At 38.9% G+C, this 22,905-nt stretch overlaps 1 protein-coding gene across 2 annotated transcripts in view; it reads right to left on the bottom strand.

Annotated features, from left to right (window-relative positions):
- The window catches only part of CMTM8 (CKLF like MARVEL transmembrane domain containing 8), a 35,408-nt gene continuing 12,503 nt past the window's right edge, over positions 1–22,905 (bottom strand). Inside the window, exons 2-4 of one of the 2 annotated variants that reach the window (XM_036406524.2) lie at positions 7,113–7,286; positions 3,147–3,263; positions 1–537 (exon numbers count right to left, since the gene is read on the bottom strand). In XM_036406524.2, coding sequence (XP_036262417.1) covers positions 454–537; positions 3,147–3,263; positions 7,113–7,286 — 375 coding nt within the window. In that variant the 3' untranslated portion in view covers positions 1–453. The remainder of the gene's footprint in view (positions 538–3,146; positions 3,264–7,112; positions 7,287–22,905) is intronic. The other variant, XM_054515851.1, reaches the window with a different exon arrangement.

The raw sequence follows: 22,905 nt of genomic DNA, 5'->3' as shown, positions 1-22,905 counted from the left end.
TACAGGTGGAGCATTTATTTATTTATTTTTTAAACTTTCAGGTGTTTTTTTTCTGCATAATGTCACTTTTTCATACATAATAATACAATATCAATCTTAGTTTTGGTAGCCTTCAGTATCAAAAGTATAACTGTAACATTTAAAAAGTTACATTTACATACGTGGCACATTGAGTAAGATTTTTTAAAGGTCTAGTAGTAACAACTATACAATGTCTAGAAAAATACTATGTTAATTTTAAAAGAAGCAGTATGAAATTTTATTATATAGTACAAAGTCAGGTTAAAAATGTCTCTAAAGATGGCATTATTATAAATAATCAATTTATCTCAGTTTATATCATGTCAGTTCTAGGAGAAATGTTCAAAAATACCTCACCCCTCTTCCAAGCTTTTATCAAAATTGGATAACCTCAAGGTACTTTACACAACAGAATTCACTTTAACTAAGTATTTACTGCAAAGTTCGTGATCGCCAGGATATAAAGCTGAAATATGTATTTCCAGCATAGCAGGAGGTAACCACGAAGGCAAAGAACTGTTGAGAGAGAGGAAAACATAGATTAGGAAATAAATATATTTGAGAGCACTGTAATTTCTAAGGGGAAAAAAAAAGTTATGGGACTTGGGAAAAAGGAAAATAGCAAGCTGACAAAAATGGCACACTCTCACCTTGTGCTTGTGTGGCCATCACAGCCAACACTGCGTAAAAGTAAGCTTACACTATGCCTAGAAGTATGGGCTTGGAGCAGACAAAACATGACATATTTCAACTTTTTAAATAAATTCCTCATTATATAGCCTCATATCTTACAGATTGGACTGCCACCAATGTAAATACTTGCCACTTTTAGAGGCTGAGGAATTGTCTGTGGGACAAAGTGAGCTCAAGCTAGCACCCCTGCCCCTGCTGCTGTGTTCCAGATATTGTCTACAGCCCACCTGTACCTCAGCACGCCTCACAGTGCATCTGTCTCCTTACAGAGAAAGCTTGGATTTAAATGCAGACCCAGACGTGTTCTCAAACAGCACTGCTGATTAGGTTACCTATTCCAGAGGTCCTCTACTGATGGATAAAGATATTCCCCACTGACAACAACCACGCTGTCATATTACTACGTTGTCAGAAATTGATAACATTATAAGCCTTCTTTAGCAGGCTAGATTTATTTCATTTGTACTGATAAAGTCCAATTCAGCACTAGTGCTTAAGTTCCTGTTAATCACTGCATGTTATTCAAAATAGACAATATTCAACATGGTCTTAACGAAAATACCAGAATGTTTTGTGCTAGTAACTGAATAAAGTAAAGCTGTCGCTGCAAATAAGATTAACACCACTTTTCTAAGAGCTGAGCAATGATAGGACAAGAAGGAACAAACACAAGTTACAGGACAGGAAATTTCAATTAGATATTAGGGAAAAAAAACCCCAACCCACAGTGTGAGTAATCAAACACAGGCATTGTGGAATGGCCATATTTGGAAATACTCAAATTCAAGTGGACAAGGCCCTGGTAGCCTGATATGAGTTAGCCCAGCTGTAGGAGTGGAGGGAGTTGGGCCAGATGGCTTCCAAGAAGTCCCTTCCAGCCTAAAAATATTTTATGATTCTACAGTTGTTCCTGGCTTATATGCCATCATTGGCATGGGTAGGCACTGCTGAGCACAGTAGGCACTGTGATGCTCACATGCTGAGCATCCAGGCAGAAATCTAAGCCTTTCAACAGAGGGCTCTTGGCGAGAATTGTCTAATGCAAATTTAATCTCTAACTCCAAAAAACTGTAGATGGTGATGTAAAATCTTATTACAATAAAATACTGGAGCATTCTTCTTTTTCCAATGATTTTGTTTCTTATTAAATAAAAGCTCCATCTAAAATCTTTCTAACAGAATGACTACTGGGGATAGATGATTTGCTAAATCCTCTATCCATGAAACCCTTAATGGATTTTGAAAGCAAGAATCCACATTTAATAGTTTATTTAGACACTGTGTTAGATAAACATTATTAGGAAGTATTAGAAGAGAATCCAAACCTCCCATGAGACACTGAACAGTCATGCATTTTGCATAAAACCTGAATCAGCATGGAAGCTTATCTAGCAGCAAGCAAGTTCCTGTCAGCTGCAGTGACTGAGTAATAGATCTGTAGTTACAAACTGCCAAGAGAGAAGACCCTGAACACCACTGAAATGACAGGGATTTAATGATCCAATTCCCAGGACAAAAACAGAGCAGGTGCTCATAGTTCCTGTGTTCATGGCCATACAAAAAAAAGCTTCAGACAGGATTTGTGAATAGTCAGTAGGACAACTGCAGAAGCATGAACACTCACTAATTTGGAATTCTTGTATACAATTGAATTTGACTCCTGTTGCCACAACATGAAATAAGCTCTTCTACAACTCTCTTCACTTTGCTAGGGAATGTATTCACCTAACTCAAAAAGCGATAAGGTTCTTTTCTATTCCTTTTTGTTTTAAGTTATTTTTTATCCACTTTGACTGTTTTGGACTTCTAATCACTAAGATAGTAATGTCAGACTAACTAATTAGTGATTTGATCACGTTACATGATTTTTCACACGTTGCCCTTGCAACTCAAAGGAAAGATTATCAAAAGTTGAAGCTGTAACAGGAAGATCATTGTGGAAACAGCAATACTATTCCAGGGCTTTCCCCAAGGTACTGTGTGGACAATGTGGACAATAGCTCAGCCCACAGAAAGCTGAATGCATCTTATGCATAACTATGCAAAGTTAGCTGAGTTAGTTTAAACTGCCTTTGAAGTTGTCCAGGTGCATTGGGGTGCTCACACAATCTTTTTTGTCTGCTCTGATGTTCAGGCTCTGACCTCAGCCAGAGAGCTGGTAATAAATGGGGCCAGGGAGGAGGAAATCAGTGTGATCTTAAAAACTTTACTGCCTTTTCTGATGTGACTGTCATCTCCTGGTGGAATTTCTAGTCACCTCTAAAAACTATCAACTAAATTGCAGCTACTTATAGGTTTTGCATGTGAGCTCTATCACTCTGCAGCTTTTCAAAATGCAGAACACCTGCAACTTCAACCCATACTTCCAACGAGACTTCATTTGCTGTACCTTTACTGGATGCAGAACTGATTTAAACAAAAAATGAACTCACTGAAGAAGCTGCCCAGCTGTTGTAATTGTGATTGTCCAGATCTTTGGTAACTGAAGATGCATCTACAATGGCAGCAATGAGATACAAAACAAAGGCACTTCCATTAAAACACAGACCCTGTTGAAAAGACAAACACATCATTAATATGCACAGGCATCTGTTTTCCAACATTACAAAACTCTCTTCTGAAATACACTGAACACATACAGGGTACACCAGAAATGTCATTCTTAACTAACATTTTTAACTTTTTGCCTTCTTCCATGTTTCTATCTGTAAGATTAAGATTTAACTGCTTTGAAAATCCATAAACATTGAACGATATTTTGGACAAACTGTTCTCTCCATCACACTAAATCCAGAAAAGTATTAAAGTCGGTGTGCTGTGATTTTCCAGAAGTGAAAATAAGGACTCAGTTTGGTTACCTACAATCTAAGGGTTAGGCAGTAAGAATATGACTCTACATGATAAAAAACAAACAAAGAAACAAGATCAAACTGCACTTTGATTACACTTCTAATCTACACAAAGATAGGAACCAATAACTCGTGGCATACAGAGAGTATTTATAAAGCTTCCAAAACTTCGTTTTCTACACTACTGAAGGACATAAAGAGAGTGACTTTTTTTTCTCAGTTGTATTCTTCCATCTCTCAGTACCTTTCCCTTTGGTCTGTTTTTAAGTGGAGAAAGAAACAGGTAAATCCAAGGAGGAGAAGAGTCTGACTGGAGACTACATGGGTCATCAAGACCCATGGCAGATGCTGCATTTTCTCTTTCAAGAGGCAAAGTGAATGTCTCAGGATACTTATATTTATTACTAAGAAAGAAGCAGAGCAAATAACAAGGACCTCACATAACCCTACAGAGAGCAAACAAAAAGTTTGTTTGGTTTTTGCATGTGAGAGAGAACAGGAAAGGAAGAGAGAACAGATGTCTAAGAAGATGAAAAATGTATGTATGAAACTTTGTCCTTTGCTCTTTTACTATTTGGTCATAGAAGTTTCTTTAAAAAAGAAAAGTTAAATCCTTTTAAACTCCACTCTACTACTTGTCTAAGGCATACAAATTTGGTGCCATATTTAAGTGGAATGCCTCTGATATGCTTTGCATCTAGTTACAATTCCAGGAATGGGTAACTCAATATAGACCTGGTCTCATGTACATAATCAGCTCCCTTCAGCTTCTGACCCCAGTTCTACACTCCAGAGTGTCACACAAATATAACCCGTAACTCTGTTGCTCTAGTTGCCTAAATGTTGCCAAGCTGGTACAACTCCAACTTATTCATTCCCACTGTGTGACCCACTGAATGTCAGGAATTTATGCCAATTACCCACAATTTAATTCACTTTTAACCAGCTTTGGCAAAATCTAAAAAAAGCTGTAGCTCAAGAAGAGAAGTTAAGAAGGAACAGTGGAAAATATCCACTTATCCTTCCATCCATCCCTTCCCAGGGAACTGGCCTGGGCAGTGCCTCAGCACTGAGATGGAGTCCAAGGACTGGCACCTGAGATTTGATTCACACACTTACAAATGAGTGAGGGTTCATCTCACCTATATCAGCTTGTCTAATAAAAGGTACTATGTCTATCCACAGATCTCTCCCCTTGCTTTATCTGGGCAGTACAGCAATAAAATATCAAATTGTCAGTTTTAGGATAAGATGCCAACAACTGGCAGGTTCTGGTGAACTTCTGTAAAGCACTGATTTAGAAACCCCAAATTTGATTACCTAAAGTATTTGTTGTTATTTTCGCATTTCCCATTCCAAAAAGACTCAATTACACTGGAAAGCTACAAATCCCTGCAATATCTTGTCATGTAGAAAAAAGAGAAAAGCACATAATTTCTGCAAAGTGCTGCTCTGGGAAATAACACTGTTGGGGAAGATGGAATGCAGTGCAAGCTGATTGGGCCTTTGCTGCCAATATATTACTCAAACCAAATGGTTCATGCTAAATTACCATCTGCTTCTTAAATTCAAATTCACCAGATTTTAAAAGCTTCCATTGATTGTTTTAGCAAAAAACTTGCACTATGAAGGAGAGTCAGTTTTGAAGCATGTCTTTTGGATAAATTTGCAGTAAAAGTAACTGCATCTTAAGCAATTTGGTAATGTGCTTAACCTGCAAAAAGTGAATTTACAACAGAGATGTCCAGATGTAATTTTGGATACTGCGTACAATAGGAACAGTTTGAGCTAACTGTCACCTAAGGAAGCACAGCAATAACTGGCAGATACTGCAATTCAGGATTCTTCAGAGAATAGGGTAAAGGTGAGTGTAAACTCACTCAAAAAGGTGTGTGTCATGCTCTTTCCAACAAAGACTTTAAAAGCACCTCTCTGAAAAGAGACTCAATGTTCCTCTTGGCCATACAGGAGCAGCAAAGGACCAATTCGAGGGCTGTTCCCAAAAGCTCTGTTCTCAAAAACTCTACCTTAGGGCAAAACAAGCTAGAACACAAGCATCTTTTATTTGTTTTGTATTTATTTTCTCTTTAAATGACCCTTTTATATGAAAGGAGACTACCTTTTGGACTTACATTTATTTGGAACTCAGAGCAAGAAATATACTCAATATGAAATAGAAACAAATCAAATATTCCAGTTTGTCTGCCACCATAGATCAGGGGAACTCATTTATGTGCAGTTGCCTCATAATAGCATTCAACTGATAAAGAAGGGTAATGACCAAAGCTTTATTCAAATGGATATAAAGATGCTCTCTCTTTGAATGTACTTTACTTACATGTAATGCAATGGGGAAAAAAAAAACCCACACCTTTAAACATACCCAGATACATTACTGCTGTAATTGAAATAATCCAACATTTCTATAGCAGTGTTACAGCCTTAATGGTAATTGCTGGTTATGAAACTCGAAAATAGAGAAGCTATCTGAACATAATCCTGGTTGTTCTTATTAGTAATTGCTATAGCTGGCTATTTATTGCAGCAGCAAATGGGAACACTAAAAGAGGAGAGTATTCTAATATTCAATTTTAGTCACATATAGCTGATAGTCACACAATATAGCTGATAACAGGCTGTTAGCAACACAGAAGTCAAATACATTTCATCATAGAAATAACAGAATTCTAGTCAATAATATTTAGCTGTTAAAAAAAAGAGAACAGTATCTCACTGCATCCAACGAATGCAAAGATAAAGTTTATAGTGATTCTTAGATGGGTCACAAATAGCCAGTTGGCTAAAATGACAATGACTTTTAGGATCTACTATCCTGAAGACCAGGCTGTTATGCAAATGAGGTAAAAATATACTGTTGAGAGTTAGAGCTGGCCAGGTTTGCTCAAACCATAAAAACTGGATCTGCATTTTAAGTGCCTGTGAAATTTTTCTGTAATTACAGTAGCTGTTTATCTGATTTGCTTTAACTCTTGAGCTCAAAGCAAAGGATTACATGGTACATATTTTACATTAAATAATTTTCAGCACCATTTTCACAGTAGACTACATATGGATTGTCAGAGTCTTGCTACCTCTGAACTATCCTTGCTTTAACTTTAGCAGAGGAAGACTCATGTTTTAAGAGCCCGAGTCCTGCTTCTAATGCATGGTGTTGATTCCAGTAGGAATTTCTGCTGTTTAAGCCATCTGGCCGAGTCTGTTACCTCAGAGGCAGCAACAGACTCGTTCTTCATGGGACATAACCACTACAGAGAGAAAAAGAGGTCACTGTGCATAAGTGTCAGTCACACACACATGAAAAATCAAGTCACTACATCAATGGCTGAACAAAATGGTGAAACATCATAGAAAAAGTGCTTTGAAAGTGTCTGGGTAGTATGAAAGTTAAACACTGCAGCCACACAGTAATCAGGAAAAATCTGCAAAGAGTACAAGTAGAGCTGGTAAAATATACATGTAGAATGCATCAATATTTTATTCACTTTGAAACCCATCAAGCCTGGAACAACAAAGAATGGGTATATTTACCACCATGGTCCATGGCACCTGCGGGATCCTGGTGTAGGTCATTGTCATGTAGATGATCAGAAAGAAGACGGTGAGAACCCAGTAAAACACAGCTACAAACATCACCCAGCCGAAGGCTGGATAGAGAAAGTATTCTGTTCCAGCAATCAGGGTCCACACCAGCAGCCCCAGCACCTGCAAAAGTTATGGAGAAGAAAGAAATCTGTCACACAGTTCTAGACCTCAGACTGCTGTTCACATGAACCATTCAATGAGCTGAATGGGGATGCTGCACTGGCAAAATACTGATCCAACAAAAAAGAACATATAAAACTGGTATTGCTGTGGCAGGGTGTCACAAAGGGAAAGGCATCTTATCTGTTGATTTAGCCCAACCTTTAACTACTTTGGAGCCATACTTGCAGTGGTTTTACAGCTATGCTCCCAAAAGGATTGATTATTGTAGCTTTCCTGCTGATGCATGAAGGCAAACACTGCTGTTTTCCTGCCAGCAATGTCACTTTAGAAACAGCAGCCTGTGGAAGACCACTGGGATCTTCAGGTTCTACCTGCCACAGTCACAGGTCACTTACTAGTTGGGGTCCAGCTCAGAATGGCCCACACCTGCTCTGTGGATTGGCAGGCACCACAGACACAGAACAACTCCTAAACCCTACTGTAAAAGGCTGTAGTAAAATATCAACACCACTACAACATACAACTGCAACTGGAGAAGAGCAAGTCACATTGGGAATGTCATTGTACTCCACAGCTCTTAAAACATCTCCCAAGTGACTTGACCCTAAGTAGTAGACAAGGACTCACACTCAAGCGAAGTCCTCAAGCAAACCAGTCTGGGAGAAAAACCTCCCTCCTAATGTGGCAGTCTGTTCAGCTCTAAGACACAAAAAAATACACAAACCAGAGGTTTTAACATACTCTCTCCAATTTCCTCCAATGCTAGGTGATCTCCAATGCATTAAAAGGAATGAGGAGCAAGCAAAATGTAAGTCATATGCCACAGGAAAAAAAAAGTTGTGTGTTTTTCAAGTTGTCCAGCAATTAGAAAAATCTTAACCATAAAAAGAAAGTGACATTTTATACCTTAAAAACAAACAAACAAAAAGCAAAGCTCACTCCACACACTTTATTAGACTCAGATGTGGGAACTAAAATTCCTTATTTGCAACAAGGCTTAACTATTTCTGCTCTATCTGGACTATGGTGAAATTATCTAGCAGTGAGAAATGGAAAGATTACAAAATTAAAGCAAATAGCAACGCATTTAACACATAAGAGCCACAGCTGGGCAGCTTAAAGAACCTTCTACCCCAATATTCTATCTCCAGCAGCAGTTAGTACCAGACATCTGAGGAAATACATTAAAGAACAGACCATCAAAAGTAATATTTCCTTGGACTACCTTCCTCAGCTCTCAGGACTGTGCAGTGAAGGGACTTGGTGGTGATATCTTTGTCATCAACAGACCCTGACAGTAGATGATGGTTTTGCTACATCTTCATTTGCACAAGAGCCAATCCTATTCCCATGCAAGCTGCTGGCCATGGTCACATTTACTCCTCTATTGCAGAATTGAACATACATATAATGTTTAGAGATTTATCATTCATGTTTAGAAGACAATACTGTTACAGAAAAACTTCTTGTCATTGGTCCTCCTACCACCTTGTATCTGTTTATTTTTTCTTCAATTCATCTTCCAAATTGCCACACAAACTTAATTCAACCCTCTACCATGTATTGACAGTAGATTAGATGTATATTATTTGTACATTCATCTACATCTGCATCATGCATACAAAAAAGCACTGCACAAATGTCTGTTCTATGGTTTGTTTGGAGTTTGCTTTTCTCTCTTAAGAGGAGAGAGAGAAGGAGCATTTTCACCCCTAAACGTTTTCACCAACACACGAATTTCTCTCCAACGGGAAGCTCTAGAACTGGAATAAAAAATTCCTGCTTTTCGCAGCATACCAGGGGAGGGCAGCATTGCCTAGTAAGAGCAGCTCAAACAGCGTTAAGTGGAGCCTTTAAAACACACTATTTTCAATGCAAAGTTATCGGTTCAGCAATGCTTCCCATAGTTCATTTTAATTCTACTTCCAACAACGTTTTACTAATAGTAGCAATTCAGTTAATAGCACCTCAAATTGCAAGAACTACCCACAATCAGATAAAAAGCAACTCAATTTTAGTGTAACAACTGTTTTAAGGCTAAACAATTTTGATAGACTGTTTAGCTAAAGAAAAATACCATTTTCACAGGATACAAAGTTGTTTTTCATTACATCCATACACTTGAATCCAAATTTAAATTCATCATCCAGAAATTATACAGATAAAAAACTGATCTCATGCTTGATAAATAATTACTGAAGGCAGATTTATCCTAGATCTGAGTATCTTATAAAATACCAAGAACAGAAATTTTGAAGGTGAGGAAAAAAAATTTAAAAGTTTAATCATTAAATACTCTGCTTATAAGTGTTGATTTTTAGAACACTTTTAAATATAGAAGTAGATTTTTCATGAAATGCACAGGACTAGGAAAAATTTTTCCTACTAAATGCAATAAGATTGATAAGGATACCCCAGTTTATATAATAGATTATTATTTGAAAGAACAAAATCTTCACAAGTGGCAAATTATTAAAATTAAAAAGGAAAATTCTGAGGTTACATGAGACCACTAATCTTACACAACCACACACTAAAGCTAGCAAGACATTCCCTAGAGCACAAGTATTCATGCTGGGCCCTGTTTTTTCCAGTAGTATTCGAACCTGGAGTTATCCCCCCTCTTCCAAGATAATTTTAATATTTAGGTGCCTGTACACCTCACATGTATTCCGAAGAATTGCTTTTAACCCACATTTTTAGCTGGCTTGTATCAATGGCAGAACAACTCACCCAGGCAATTGAGATGCACCACAGATGTTACAGATTTATATTCTTAACTGGTTCCTGCATCGTAACTTTGATGGGTTGCATATTAGAGCACATTTGACATTTTCAGTTAGATCCAGATACTCTTACAGCATATTACTGGAGCTGACAGGCTAAAATAATATTTCAGACTTCTTGATTAGACCTGAAAAGGTCAGATCAGCTCATGGTCAACAATTCACTCCGTGTAGTTAAATGATATGGCAAATGGTTTCGCTGCATATGTAAACATACGCAATAAATTGATTCAAAGTTCACACTGGCCGTCAGCATCTACAAAATACCTCAGGAGCCAAAGGAATCCAGACATCTAGACAAGCCTTCCATGATTAGCTGGTATTCTCAGCATGCTAAATACCGAGATTGTTTCTCTGGTGTTAAATGCCTGCCTCGTAATTTTCTGACTGCCCCTTACATGACAGCTTTGCTGTTTAACAGATCAGTACAAACTGGGTGACACTGCTGTATCTGCTGGAGCTGAGAATGCCACTTCTCCTACTGGCTTGGCATCACACCTCCCCACTGGGAAAAAGTGGACTGCATTCACATGTCACCTCAACGAGCATCCAGCGTACAGAATCTGGCAAGTGAGTGATAGGCAAGCAATGCTGGAAAGCCAACATCAGCAACAGCTGGGGAGTGCCTGCAGTAATTCAGTGAGCACAGATGGTGCACAGCCACCTTCACTGCTCCAGGTCAGCTCTAAGACAAGGGAGAAGGCTCCACCCAGGAACTGGGGAAGGCCTCTATCTCACTATGACCAGGTAGGCTAGAGTGTATTAGTAATAGCTAAGTATTTGGTTTTAATTTATGAGCAAGTCAGAATATGCTTAATTAGAATTACAGGAACATACTACTATTCTGGAAAAAATGAGCCCAAGAAAAGGGGAGGGAAAGGCATGAAGAAGGCCCAAGAAAATAATGCATTTTACCATTAATGTGGTAATGGATGAGAGGGGATGCTGGATCCTAAGACTATAAGGGCTCCACCAATGGGTCCAGTTTTTCTAGTCAGATGGGAATAGGGATGTCAGTGCAAGATAAAGGCAAGCAGTTTTCTGTTGTTTATGGCAGGATCTGATTTCAACTCAGACATTTATTTTGTGGTCATTTGGCTGCTGCTTCATCAGGTACCTGCATTACTAAAATGCATTAATATGTCAATGCACTAATGCATACTTCAGCAGTTGGCAGACACCGTAAAAAGGAAGTAACTTGGTAGCAAAATCCAACATTATTGAGCGTGCAGGTTTAAAATTAGATGCTTAATTACATATTCAAACCCTTAAATAAATGCCATAATTCTTCTGCAGTGCTGAGAACTTCAAAAGTATTGGATTATTTAGTCACTTTAAAAAAAAGAGGGCTTTGTTGTTAGTACATGAGACACTTGTCTCGTGTCATAATTCAGCAGGTATAAAAGCAGGTGTGAGCTTGAATCTGTGTATCCAGCTTTGCTTTTCAAAGCAGCTTAAAAACTGCAAAAGAAAATTTGTACTTGCCACCTGCATTCAAAAGACTACGATGTAACAACTCCTCTCCAGTGATACCAGGGTTTGGAATTCTCCAGCATTTCTCCTGAGTGGTTAACTCAGCAACACAGTTAAAAATGTGTATATGTCCTTTCCACAATAAAAGAAGTCTCATTGTAGCAGAACTGACAGGAAGAAAAACCCAAGGCTCACCTATTTAAAACAAAAACAAACAAACAAACAAAAAACCACAAAAAAACCAAACCAAAACAAAAATTTGGTACGTTTGCCAGAAGCTTTTCCTATTCTTTATCCAAGAGATGCTTCCTGTGACCACAAGCACTGCAGGATTTATATGGAGTTGCTGCTGGCGCAGATGAAAAGGATGGCAGATGGAAACTAGAAGAGTTGTGCTTTTGCAGCACGAATTGCCTACTGTATGCAAAGCCACCTAAACATGGACAGCATCCAGCAAGGAGAAAGCAGGACATCTTGCCTCCTCTTCCTAGCAGAGGAGATTTATGACTAGAGGACAGAGACACCATTGTAAATTATTGCACATCATTATTTCATTACTAAATCACAAGTTAGGAGCTACCTTATCAGCAGCACAAGCAGCCTGTCAATGTCTCAACCTCCATCCTTTTCTGCCTTGGCTACATACCAAGATGGTGGTGCTGGTGTGGATTTTAATGAGAAAAAAAACAGTGAGAAAAAGAGAAATATCCCTCTACCGTTCCTGTTAAATATATCCAGGACAGTCAGTCATAAGAACAGGCAGATTTAATGGTATCATTTCCAGCTGGTTTTATTTTACAGATTTATTGATTTATTTGCAGATTATTTACAGATAAAGATTTTTTTTTAATGTTTTTTCCAGCTCAGGCTAAATGGAGTAAGTGTTTACACTGCACTTTAAAAGTGTCTTTAAATCAGAGTTTTTGTGCTCTCACACATCATCCATGAAGTGACACAACAATTCTGCCTTCTGCCACTAGAGCGAGCACAATCATTGCTTTTTTCTTCACGGAAGGGGCATTTTGCCCAGCAGTAGCATCAGGGCAATTGCAACCCCTGCAAATCGAAAAGGACCACTCAAAATAAGCAGGATATCTATCTATCTATCTATCTATCTATCTATCTATCTATCTATCTATCTATCTATCTATCTATCTATCTATCTCTTTCACTAGGGGTAATCCCAAATTTGAGTGTCTTCCCAAGGCAAATTCAACAGGTTAATTTCCATACCAGGTATAACAACAGCAACATCAACTGCAGGTTTATTCACGAACTAGTCAAAATAAGAACACTTGATGTGTTCAACTTAAAAAAAAGTATAAGAAAAAATAAGGTGAAAGCCTGTAATTGCTGGATAAATCAAACATCAATCCAGACTAAAATACAAAATATAAAAATCTTATTTCTGCTGCTGTAAGAGAAAAGGTGATGAGCACGTTTTTAAATTGAAAGATTCAAACTTCAAATATTTCCACTAACACTGAGTAAAGGTGCAAAGATGAAGAAATTCAAAAATGTTTTTCAGCTATGGTTTTTAGAGATAGAAGAACCTTGCTTAAGTGTCTTTGACAGTTCAAGAGCCATGTGAATGTACTCTGGAACAATCTAATCAATACATTGCCTTACCCTACTGCTTCTCTTTCCCAGTCTCAAACATTTTTTTTTCAAGCACCAAACATTACAGCGAGCTGACATCAGCCACTCTCTAGTGTCCCCCTCTCATTAGATTGTTCATGGTTTTGCCTTGCTAGGAAAAAATTTTAAAATCCACAGTGCTCACAGAAGCATACAGAAGCATACCAGTGGTCATAGTGGACGTACCAATTTTATAATTTGCACAGTACTACTCTTAGCACCAAACTTAAGCAGCAGCTATGGGTCTCAAGTCTCTCCTAGCTTTGAAAACACTTCTGCCTAATCAAAGTCCAAAATTCAGTCTCTTCTACTTTGCCAGAATTTCTAAAAATTTTCTGAATGCCTGTTTAATTACTTTCAAGTGACCAGTTTCAGTTGAATCTTCCCACTAGTCTTCAAGATTTCTGTCATGCTCTTGGCTTGGTGGCAGCACCAGCACACACCCCTCAGGCTAAATGGGCCTGAAACAGTGGCAATACTGACCATTACTTCAGAGAATCACCCCCTCCAGAGTTGTTATTTAGGATAGATTTCCTAAGAAAGAAAACTGCTGGAAGCAGCACGTGCCAAAATATGTTCCGGATGTATATCTTCATCAAAGACTGAACTCTCTTACCCCAGAGTTTAGTCCAAATCCTATGACATGCCAGAAAACCTCCTGACCCAAGACTGAAATGGGTCAAAGCCTTCTGGCAGACACTTCATTCAATAGGGAACACACCTATTCCGGAATGAGACTTCAGACAAAGCCCTTCGAGGGCTGACAGACCTCTGCTGCCTTTCCCACAGCTCCACAAAGCAGGGAAGTCCTCCCACACCCACCCCAAACCCCCCAGAAAGAGTCCAGGAGCACCTATGCCTAAAAAACTGGGCACCAGACCTCCTCATGTGTGAGCCAGTAAATAAAGTCCAGTCCTGGTGTTCAGCCAGCACTCAGGAGTGCCCAAGAAACGATGAAGTCTCATTGGGAAGAGCTAAGAGAGGGCGGCATGCAAGTGAGAAACTTTTTTGTCTGATCAGAATGGGCACTGCCCAGGCATAAAGACAACAGCACCCAGGCAAAATGCAGCAGCACGCCCAATTTCGTGTCACCTTAGTAACCTACCACCTACTAAAAAGGTGTAAATCACAAAGGTACTCCTTCTCCACTGCAGCCCATGCATGAGGAATTTTTTGTGATACAGTGCTCCAGCTCACTGCATCTGGCATCCCAGAAAAATAACCCAGGGGTGGGGGTCAGTAAGGAAATCGTGTGTCCATGCCAGCAGCACATTACAGGTTGCTTCACCTGAGAAATATGCATGGAATGTCTGAGACCAGACCTAACACCAGTAACACAGTAAACTTAAGGAGGTAGCCTATATTAAAAAAACAAGATATGTTTTCTGGAAAACACAGACATACCACATCAAAATTATGAAATCACTACAACAGATTTCTTACAGTTTCTCAGGAAGCTCTATTAGAGGCAGAGTAGTGGATATTCAGAAGGTAAATAAGAAACAAGAGTTTGTTCAGGTTGTAAATTTTGTTCTTGTCATCAAAATGTTACAAAGGAAGATTAGAAACTCTTAGGAAAAAAAAATAAAAGTAAATAAAAACCTCTACCAAAGAGAAAATTCCAGAGTGCTTTATAAATCAACGATATACCCACACATTGAGTATGTTCTGCTCATTCCTCCCTTCCACTTACAAAATGATTCAGTTGGATTATTCAAGGCACAGAGAACAGCTCCTACAAGAAAAGAAAGTTAAAGCTAGAAAAAAAGACAGATCCAATTTTCTGTTGAAGACTGAAGGAGGATATGACAGAAGTCTGCAGAATGTCAGGTGGCACAAAGAGGGGAGCAAGGAGTGGATTAGGACTTGCAAGACAAGAAGCATTCTGCTAAAATTATCACACAAAAAGATGAAAAGCAAACAGAATGAAATGGTCTGTAAAAACAAAACAAAATCAAAAAGAAGGAAAAAACCCACAGCACATAATCAAATCACAGAATGCCATAGGAAACATCATACCTACTCTGGGTCAGCCCTATCTGTATATATTATGTACATGCATGACAGTCAGGATAGTCAGCAATCTTCAGCACTGGAAATTCCTACATGTGCAGTTTGCTAGAAGTTAGAGAACCATAATAGAGGAGAAAAGCTTGCAGTACATGCTCCTTCTTACATTCCTCCCTAAGTTTTCAGTATCAGTGAATATTAGAGACTGAGCTAAACAAACCACTGACCAGATCCATTACTTCTGGTTTTAACTGGCCTTCCTTTCCTGCAACCCTGGCAAAAAAGGACTGGAAGATGTAGAAGTGTTAATGGAATAGGATGAGATGATTACATGCCACATCAATATATCATTTGTTTCTAAAGTAGAATTACAACAAATAATCTCAAGGAACTGTGAAGAATCTGGCTTGAATATATCATCATGAAATTTATCTTCTCAGTAGAGTGGAGGTTGATCATTAACAGGCCATTAAAATGTGTACAAAGCATAAAGATTGGTCCTTGTCCCAGGGCACTTTCCACATTAAATGCTCTGGAGTTTGAGGGCTGCATTCAGGAGCACAGTACTGCTTATCCATGCCTGTAAATTCTAACTCAACCTTGTATTTTGCCTGGGGATCTGCACACATGGAGTAGTTTATATAGGTTACTGTACATTATGCATACATTAACTTGGTATCACAGTGCTACCATCATTTCATCTACAAAGAGGCAGCAGAAGACAGCCTTGTCTGTGCCCATCATGTTCTCTAGTCTGAAAGTGTCTTGATGCAGAATACAGTGAGATAGGCAGCCAGGAGAAAGACCTGCAAGCTCAAGGCTGCTGCAGCTGGCTGGGACCACACTGGTTGCTGCTATCAGTGGCTCCATCAGGGCCACAGTGTCATGTAAAAATAAAGAGGGGTGGTACAAAATGCTACTGGAGACAAGCAGCCTGACCTAAGCAGCACTTACTCACCTCTCTGGAAGGGTGACAGTGCAAGGCAGTGACCTCCACAGTGCTCAATCTCTAAAGGTTGACAAGAGCATCTAAACACCAAGGAGAGGAGACTGCCTGGCCTCTTATCGAACAATCCCGCGGGATGCTACTGAAAGGAAGGCTGCTGCCACTCCCTTTTCCTTCCACTTCAGCGAGGCCTGCCCGCGGCAGGGGTTTCTCTCATCACCTAGGATTTCCTAGAGAGAAACACTGTGATATTGTGCAGAAATGCTTGTTGATTCCAAATTCACTGCCTCCTCCCAGCCCTGTCAGGAAACCGTGAAGTGGTACTGCTACAGTAAACACTGCAGTATCATGGAGCTGGGAATTACTCACTGGAATTGCTGCTACATTTTGCCCTTGAGCAGCAGAGAAAGGAGAATGTAAAGTAATAGCACATTAGAATCAAATAAAAAATAATCTGCCTTTCCAGTTACTTTCTGAGCAAATTTTCATTTAACCACGCCTTCAAGTATTAATTTTAAAGCAGACAATTACAAGCAGAATAGCCACATAGAGACTATAGAAGGCACAGGATATGTATTTTTTTGTGTCCTAGTGGCTTCTTTTGTGCAGTCTCTAGAGGTGATGGCTTTTTTGAGGAAAAACTTTAAGATTCAGTACAAACACCTTCAGATACAAAAGTAGCGATTAAATTCCATATTCCAATATTTTTTCCTTTTCAAAAGCCTGCTTATAAATCAAGATTGGTGAAACTACAAGGCTGAATGATTTTTTCTTTAACACTCAAATATTAATACATTCTGGAGTTCTGAGTAGAACCTGTAACTGATTTCTTTGAGAATTAACACTCAGTTTAGTCCTCTAAACAGTCCTGTCCCCAAACAGGCAGTAGAGAAGGAAAAATAAATCCTATGTGACTCACAGGAGATCCCGGGGCAATTTACTGAGTTGATTTGTGAGGAGACCTATCATTGCACTCATACAATGCCATATGATTTAATTGATTTAAATTTTAGATCTTCATACTATAAAATTATGCGTAGATTTGAGAGCTCACATTAGTCAGGAACATCAGCTACTTGGTGGAAGGACTTAGGAGAGCTTGTAGTGCTTCCTTGAGGCAATTTAAATAAAAAGAAAAAAAAAGGAAAACCACAATTGGCAAGCTTTTTGAATTCTTGTTTTGAGACATGAACCTAAGATTTGGACAAAGAAAGAAGCTTCCTCACATTCACCAAGAATGTCAGCTGATGATGAATTTCACATCTCTTCTCAAGACAGAACTGACTTCCAGAGTGCAGCTGCAGTTTAACTCTGGGATAGGGCTGCCCCCTTCCACCTCAGGAGCTTGGGTGGGGCAGACAAAATCTTAACATATTCCTTTTCCTTTACACAAATGCAGTGCCTGGTTCACAAACACATGAGAGTTTTCCTGAGAAGTCCTTCCTGAGAGGGACTACTTCAAGCCAAGCAGTAGAGGCATATAAATTTATGGAGGTGAAGACGACAGTATAGCCCTTGAGTTCTGAATACTATTTCTCCTTTATAAAGCACTTATACAAATTAAATGTGCAGGCTTGATCTGCTGTGCTTACTGAATGCAATGTTTGTTTCTTGCTTTTCAGAAGTGCATTGTGAAGAAATGATTGTCCTTGTACAGAAAAACTAGGAAAAATTGCAATAACTGTCTGCAATCTCATTTACTTTTTCTTTTATTATTTAAACTGGAAAAGGGCAGAAGCAGATTCTGAGTTCAAAAGATAGAGGACCATTTGTATCTGTCTGAATGTGTCTTCCCCAATGTGGCTATTTACTATTTTTTTTATTACTACAACTACTATTGTTTCTTATTGGAGCATGATGGCAGAAGGATTTTTTCTTCTGATCCAATAAAATCATACATGAAAAGTCTTCCTTAACCTTGATATTGCCTCTTCCACAGACATACAAACTCTTCCTTTGAAAGAAGTTTTGCAGCACTCTATCATCCTTCTTCCCATCTCCCTTGAAGGGATATAGCTCCCGAGGGTAGAAAAATACCAGCTTCTCAATAAATTTTGTAAGCTACTTTTAACATTTGGTGCATGTGTGCATGTGGAGTACACATCCAAGAAAAAAACGAAGAAGTCATTTTGCCATAGTTTTTATATTAATAAAGTAAATTATTTTTAAAGGAGAATCCCTAACAATGGCTACCTTATGAATTATAAATGATTATTTATGTAGTTCACTTTGTTTAAAGGCTGCCTACAAGAGAACAATGCTGTATACAGCTGCTTTATTAATAATGTCACTGGCTCTTTGTTGCTATTTTTACATCTCCATCTTCCTGTTAGGCCATGTAAATAGAGATGCCTAAAATTAGCGGGCATGCAGCATTGTTTCACAAGTCTTAGCTGCTACATTAAAATAGGAAGCTTATTACTTCTTTGGGAATAACTTGTATTTTGCCCCATAGCTAAGATACAAAGTCATAAAGCCAGATATGACGCAATGGAAAATTCAAAAACCTATTGCTGCATTCTTCATCCATTTAAACAGGAGGAAACCCTTAACTGCTTTTTGAAAAAAACCTTTAGACTGAAAGTATCTTTTAATTTCCACAGCTGAAAACCACAAAAATTGATTTTCTACAATACAGAATTTTTTCTTGCTGTGAGACAGAATCTTCTTGTCATCAAAAGTTGAAACAATTCCCCTTGCCCAACAAACAGAGAAGAAAATAAGATGATAAAGAAATAAGGAATCTGCATTCAGATTTGTTGTTGTCTGCCTGTTTAGAAGCAGATTACTTCTATATTGAGTCTCAGGAATAATAATCCAACCCTAAGGACTGTGATTCACATATTTAGGTAAAGTTTAAAGATTTTACAAATACTGATCCACATGTTGTAGAAGCACCTCAATGAAAAATCCTTTTACTTCTCTGGCAAAATCACTTTCTTTCCTGAGTACACTTTGCAATAACAACACAGAAGAACTGCATGCCTATAAATATTTAACACTTGCATATGCTGTTCTGGAGGCATTTATGTTCAAAGACTTCACTGTCAGAAAGGACCATTTTGGCCATGTTGCCAATGGCATAAAGATTTCAACTTACAACATGCTTTTTGGAAAGAGATGACACCTTGGCACAAACATTGCAATGATAAAATTCATCTTGTCTCTAAAAAAACTGCCGTCGTGTCTACTGCTTTCATTGGTGAAAAACCCCAGCCCCATTTCTCATCTGAATTTTTCTGAAGTCAGTTTCAAGTCATGTCCTTTTCCAAAACATCCATCTGTCACCAATATATCAAAGATAACTTTGAACTAAGGGCCATATTCAAAATTGTTGACAAAACACAACTGAACAAGAGATAATCAGAAATACTAGCACTGCTTCTGGCAACAAGCTACATTGGGTTTTTTAATTCTGCTTTATCTTTCTCTTTATTATTTTTGTAGTAGTAATAGAAAGAGTTGACTTTGAAGGAATCAAGAACAAATCCAGAATTAAGTTTTCAACAGAGGCCTACATAAGACCTATATAAGGCTTGTTACCAGTGTTCCACAATTAATGTTTTGCAGAGATGTTTAGGGTACTAAAGCAACTTTAGGGTGAATTACATGAAGTGTATTATATGAAGGAAGAATTATATGCAAGTGAAAATATTAATACCAAATGAAAAAAAATTAATTGGCCAAACAAGTTAAACAACTCTACACATCAGTCATGCTTTTAGAGAACTCCTTTTTCTCGAGCTCCATAACTTTATTTTCAAGGATCTGAAGAAAAAAGTCCACAAGCCTGAAGGACTTCCCACAGCCTTTCTGCTCTCCATAATAAATACTCAAGCAGTGCATGCAGTATAAAAGAACAAAGTAAAAAGGTCTGTGGGATACCTGACACTCGAAATTCAAACTACCAAAGTCATAAATTAAGTATACATGCCTATTTGTGGGGCAGGGTATAATGTTCTCCAACTGCTTCAATGGGCCTTATGTAAACAAAGAACAGAACAACTGGTGACAAATGCCAGCTTTCTAGTGCAAGAAAAAAGTCTTCAATCAAGGAAAAAAAAAACACCCCTCAATCCATTGGTTTATCCAGATTAAAATATGTGAGCAGAAATTATTTAATGTCCCTCAGATATTTGCTCTGCTGTTGTGCCAGAGGTTAATGCCCTGCAAGGGTTACTGCAGACAAAGCTGCTCCTCAGTCACTGCTCTCTAATGCTCAGTGTATTTGAGGTAAACAAATCTCTGGTTTGTGGTATCACCACAGGCTAGAATGTGAACTGCAGTGAACAGCAAGGCATGGAGACCTTGTCAGCTGTCTGCATGTATGAGCTATCAGTCTGAAACCAGAAATTCGGTATTTGCCTCCGATAATGCATAAACACAGAAATGCCAAGAGCTGCTGTTCTCACTGCATTCCCCCACATGCTTCACTGTCCCCACAATACAGCTAATATATTTTGGGTTTTCAAGAACTTTTGATTCCACTTCTCCTCTAAATCTGATTTCCCAGTACAGCTCACAGATGTCAGAATGGCTACAAACTACAGGGATTACTATGGATTAATGAATCCTGCATGCCTGAAAGTGTTTAGAGCAATTACACCTCTTAGTGGTAAGGTATTTCCCACACATTCTCCTTCAAGCTCCTCTGTCAGCAGGGCTGTTTCCTCTGGGAGACAAACGTGTTGTCAAACCGAAAGCTGGTACAACCCACAGATGGATGTAGCAAAGTGTGCCTTCAATCCTAGCCCAGGCTAGAACTTGGCTCTAAATTTCAGGGAAATCTCCTCAGTACAACATGAAACAGAGATAGCACTGCTTGCTCTCCATCCCATCCAGCCTCCACCCATCCCCTGCACTATCAAAGCCCAGTGAGCAGGCCAGGACAGGGTTTCATGCGCAGACTGAGCTGTGAGAAGGGAGGACAAGGCTCCCACAGCATCGACCACTTGATGATGAGAAAGGCAGATAAATGGGGCCAGTCCCCTTGTCAGACTCCACCACCAAACAGTTTAGAGTCAACCACCACTGCTGTGCTCAGATCACAGCTCAGGCTGAGGGGAGCTGTGACTGGGTCAGCTGCTGGGGCAGTGCAGGCAGCTGAAAGTACCAATATCCAAAAATGCAGCCACTGGCTTTGTCAAAGTCTGTCTGCATGTGAGCTGTGATTCATGAGCAGTAAGTGAGGCAGCACACACACCAAGGTTATGGGGAGGAGAGCTCTAGGTAAGGTAGCAACAGCCAAGTTGCTCAGGGATTACAGGCAGAGTGAGAGTGTGCTCTACACTTGCTTTGAGGGAAAACACTTTGAAAATATCTTTCACTGCACACAAGCTTTTTGAATAAAAAGTCTCCATGTCACTATGCAAGCTTACAGCTTGACCTTCCCACCCAAATGGTTCTTCTGAAAAACCCAAGCCTTTTCCTGTAGTGCTGTTTATATTACTGCATTCCAATATACACAATCAACTAAATTATATTTACTTAGCTAACTTCCACACCTTTTCCCCTTTCTATTTCCTCAGATTTGGATCACTGCTTTCTTCTGCCTAATATTTTCTTCCCTAGAATGACAATAGTGCAGATACAATAATGAGGTGTTACCAGCCTTTTGTTCAAGTGCTCTTTGTTGAGTATTTCAGCTATTTACTGCCCCCCCAGAAGTTCCTGTTTTCCCACTGAGGGGGGAAGGGAAAGCCTGTACAATGACATGGCAGCTTTTTGTTCAAAAAGTCTGTGTGCAGAGATATTTAGCACATTTTCCCTGCAAAGCCTGATATTACTAGTTTCAAATCAAAAAGGGAAAAAATCTTAAAATAACTTTAAAAAATTTTATACATATATATAAAGTAGAACTAAAAAAGTAGTACTTTGCAGATATCCCTTTCTTCAAGCTATGAATTATTGCTATATCAAAATGCCCACATCCACACACACTGAAAGCTCAGCCCACCATGATGAAATGTGTACAAACACAGAGGCATGTATTGTAATCTCCTACTGCCAACAATATTACAGGTCTTAGCACATAAAACCAAGAAACCAAAAAGGAATTAGGGCACTGAAAAGCATCACAAACTGGGGGCTTTGCTAGTTCACACAAAGGGAAAAGGAAGAGCACAGCATGCACAGCAATTTGATCCAGGAAAAGGCATATATCGTTTGATAATCCACTGATAAGGCACGACAGCTATGGGACAAACCCATCTGTTGTATTGAATAAACAAATTTACATTGATAGTTGTGATGCTGAGCTGTTTTGATACACAGGACTTAATAAAATCATGATGTGGATGTAAAAAAAAATCATCAGTGTTTCATTACAAAATAAGGTATGTCCTGGGACTGTGGGATACATGACTATAGGGAGCTCTGAAGAAATACATAAATTAGGCAGCTGGGTCATAAAAGAGCATGTCCAAGCAATGGATCTGAACAGCTTCCCCTTTCACCATCTATCAGCTAGATGTTCAAGCCAAAGAAACTGTGCACAAGAAACAGGTAGCATGACAGGGAATTTTTGGGGTAATCTTGGTACCAAGTGGGTTAACTGTGCCTGTTATCCTCCCAAAGTCAATTTTAGCACAATAGGTCAACACGAAAATGGTACAAGCTGTTAATTAGGCTCCTTCTAATCTGAATCTAATTTGACAGTGAGTGCTCCACGCAGGAGGATTGGAGAGGAAAGGTCTTAAGGAAGGTGATCTCTTTTATCAGACTAATCCATGGCCCTGGCAGAAGAAAACAGTGGGGAAAGTTT

The sequence above is a fragment of the Molothrus ater genome, chromosome 1 (assembly GCF_012460135.2).
Source record: "Molothrus ater isolate BHLD 08-10-18 breed brown headed cowbird chromosome 1, BPBGC_Mater_1.1, whole genome shotgun sequence".
Lineage (NCBI taxonomy): Eukaryota > Metazoa > Chordata > Aves > Passeriformes > Icteridae > Molothrus > Molothrus ater.
The sequence above is the reverse complement of the archived record's forward strand: the minus strand, read 5'-3'. Positions and strand labels throughout refer to the sequence as shown.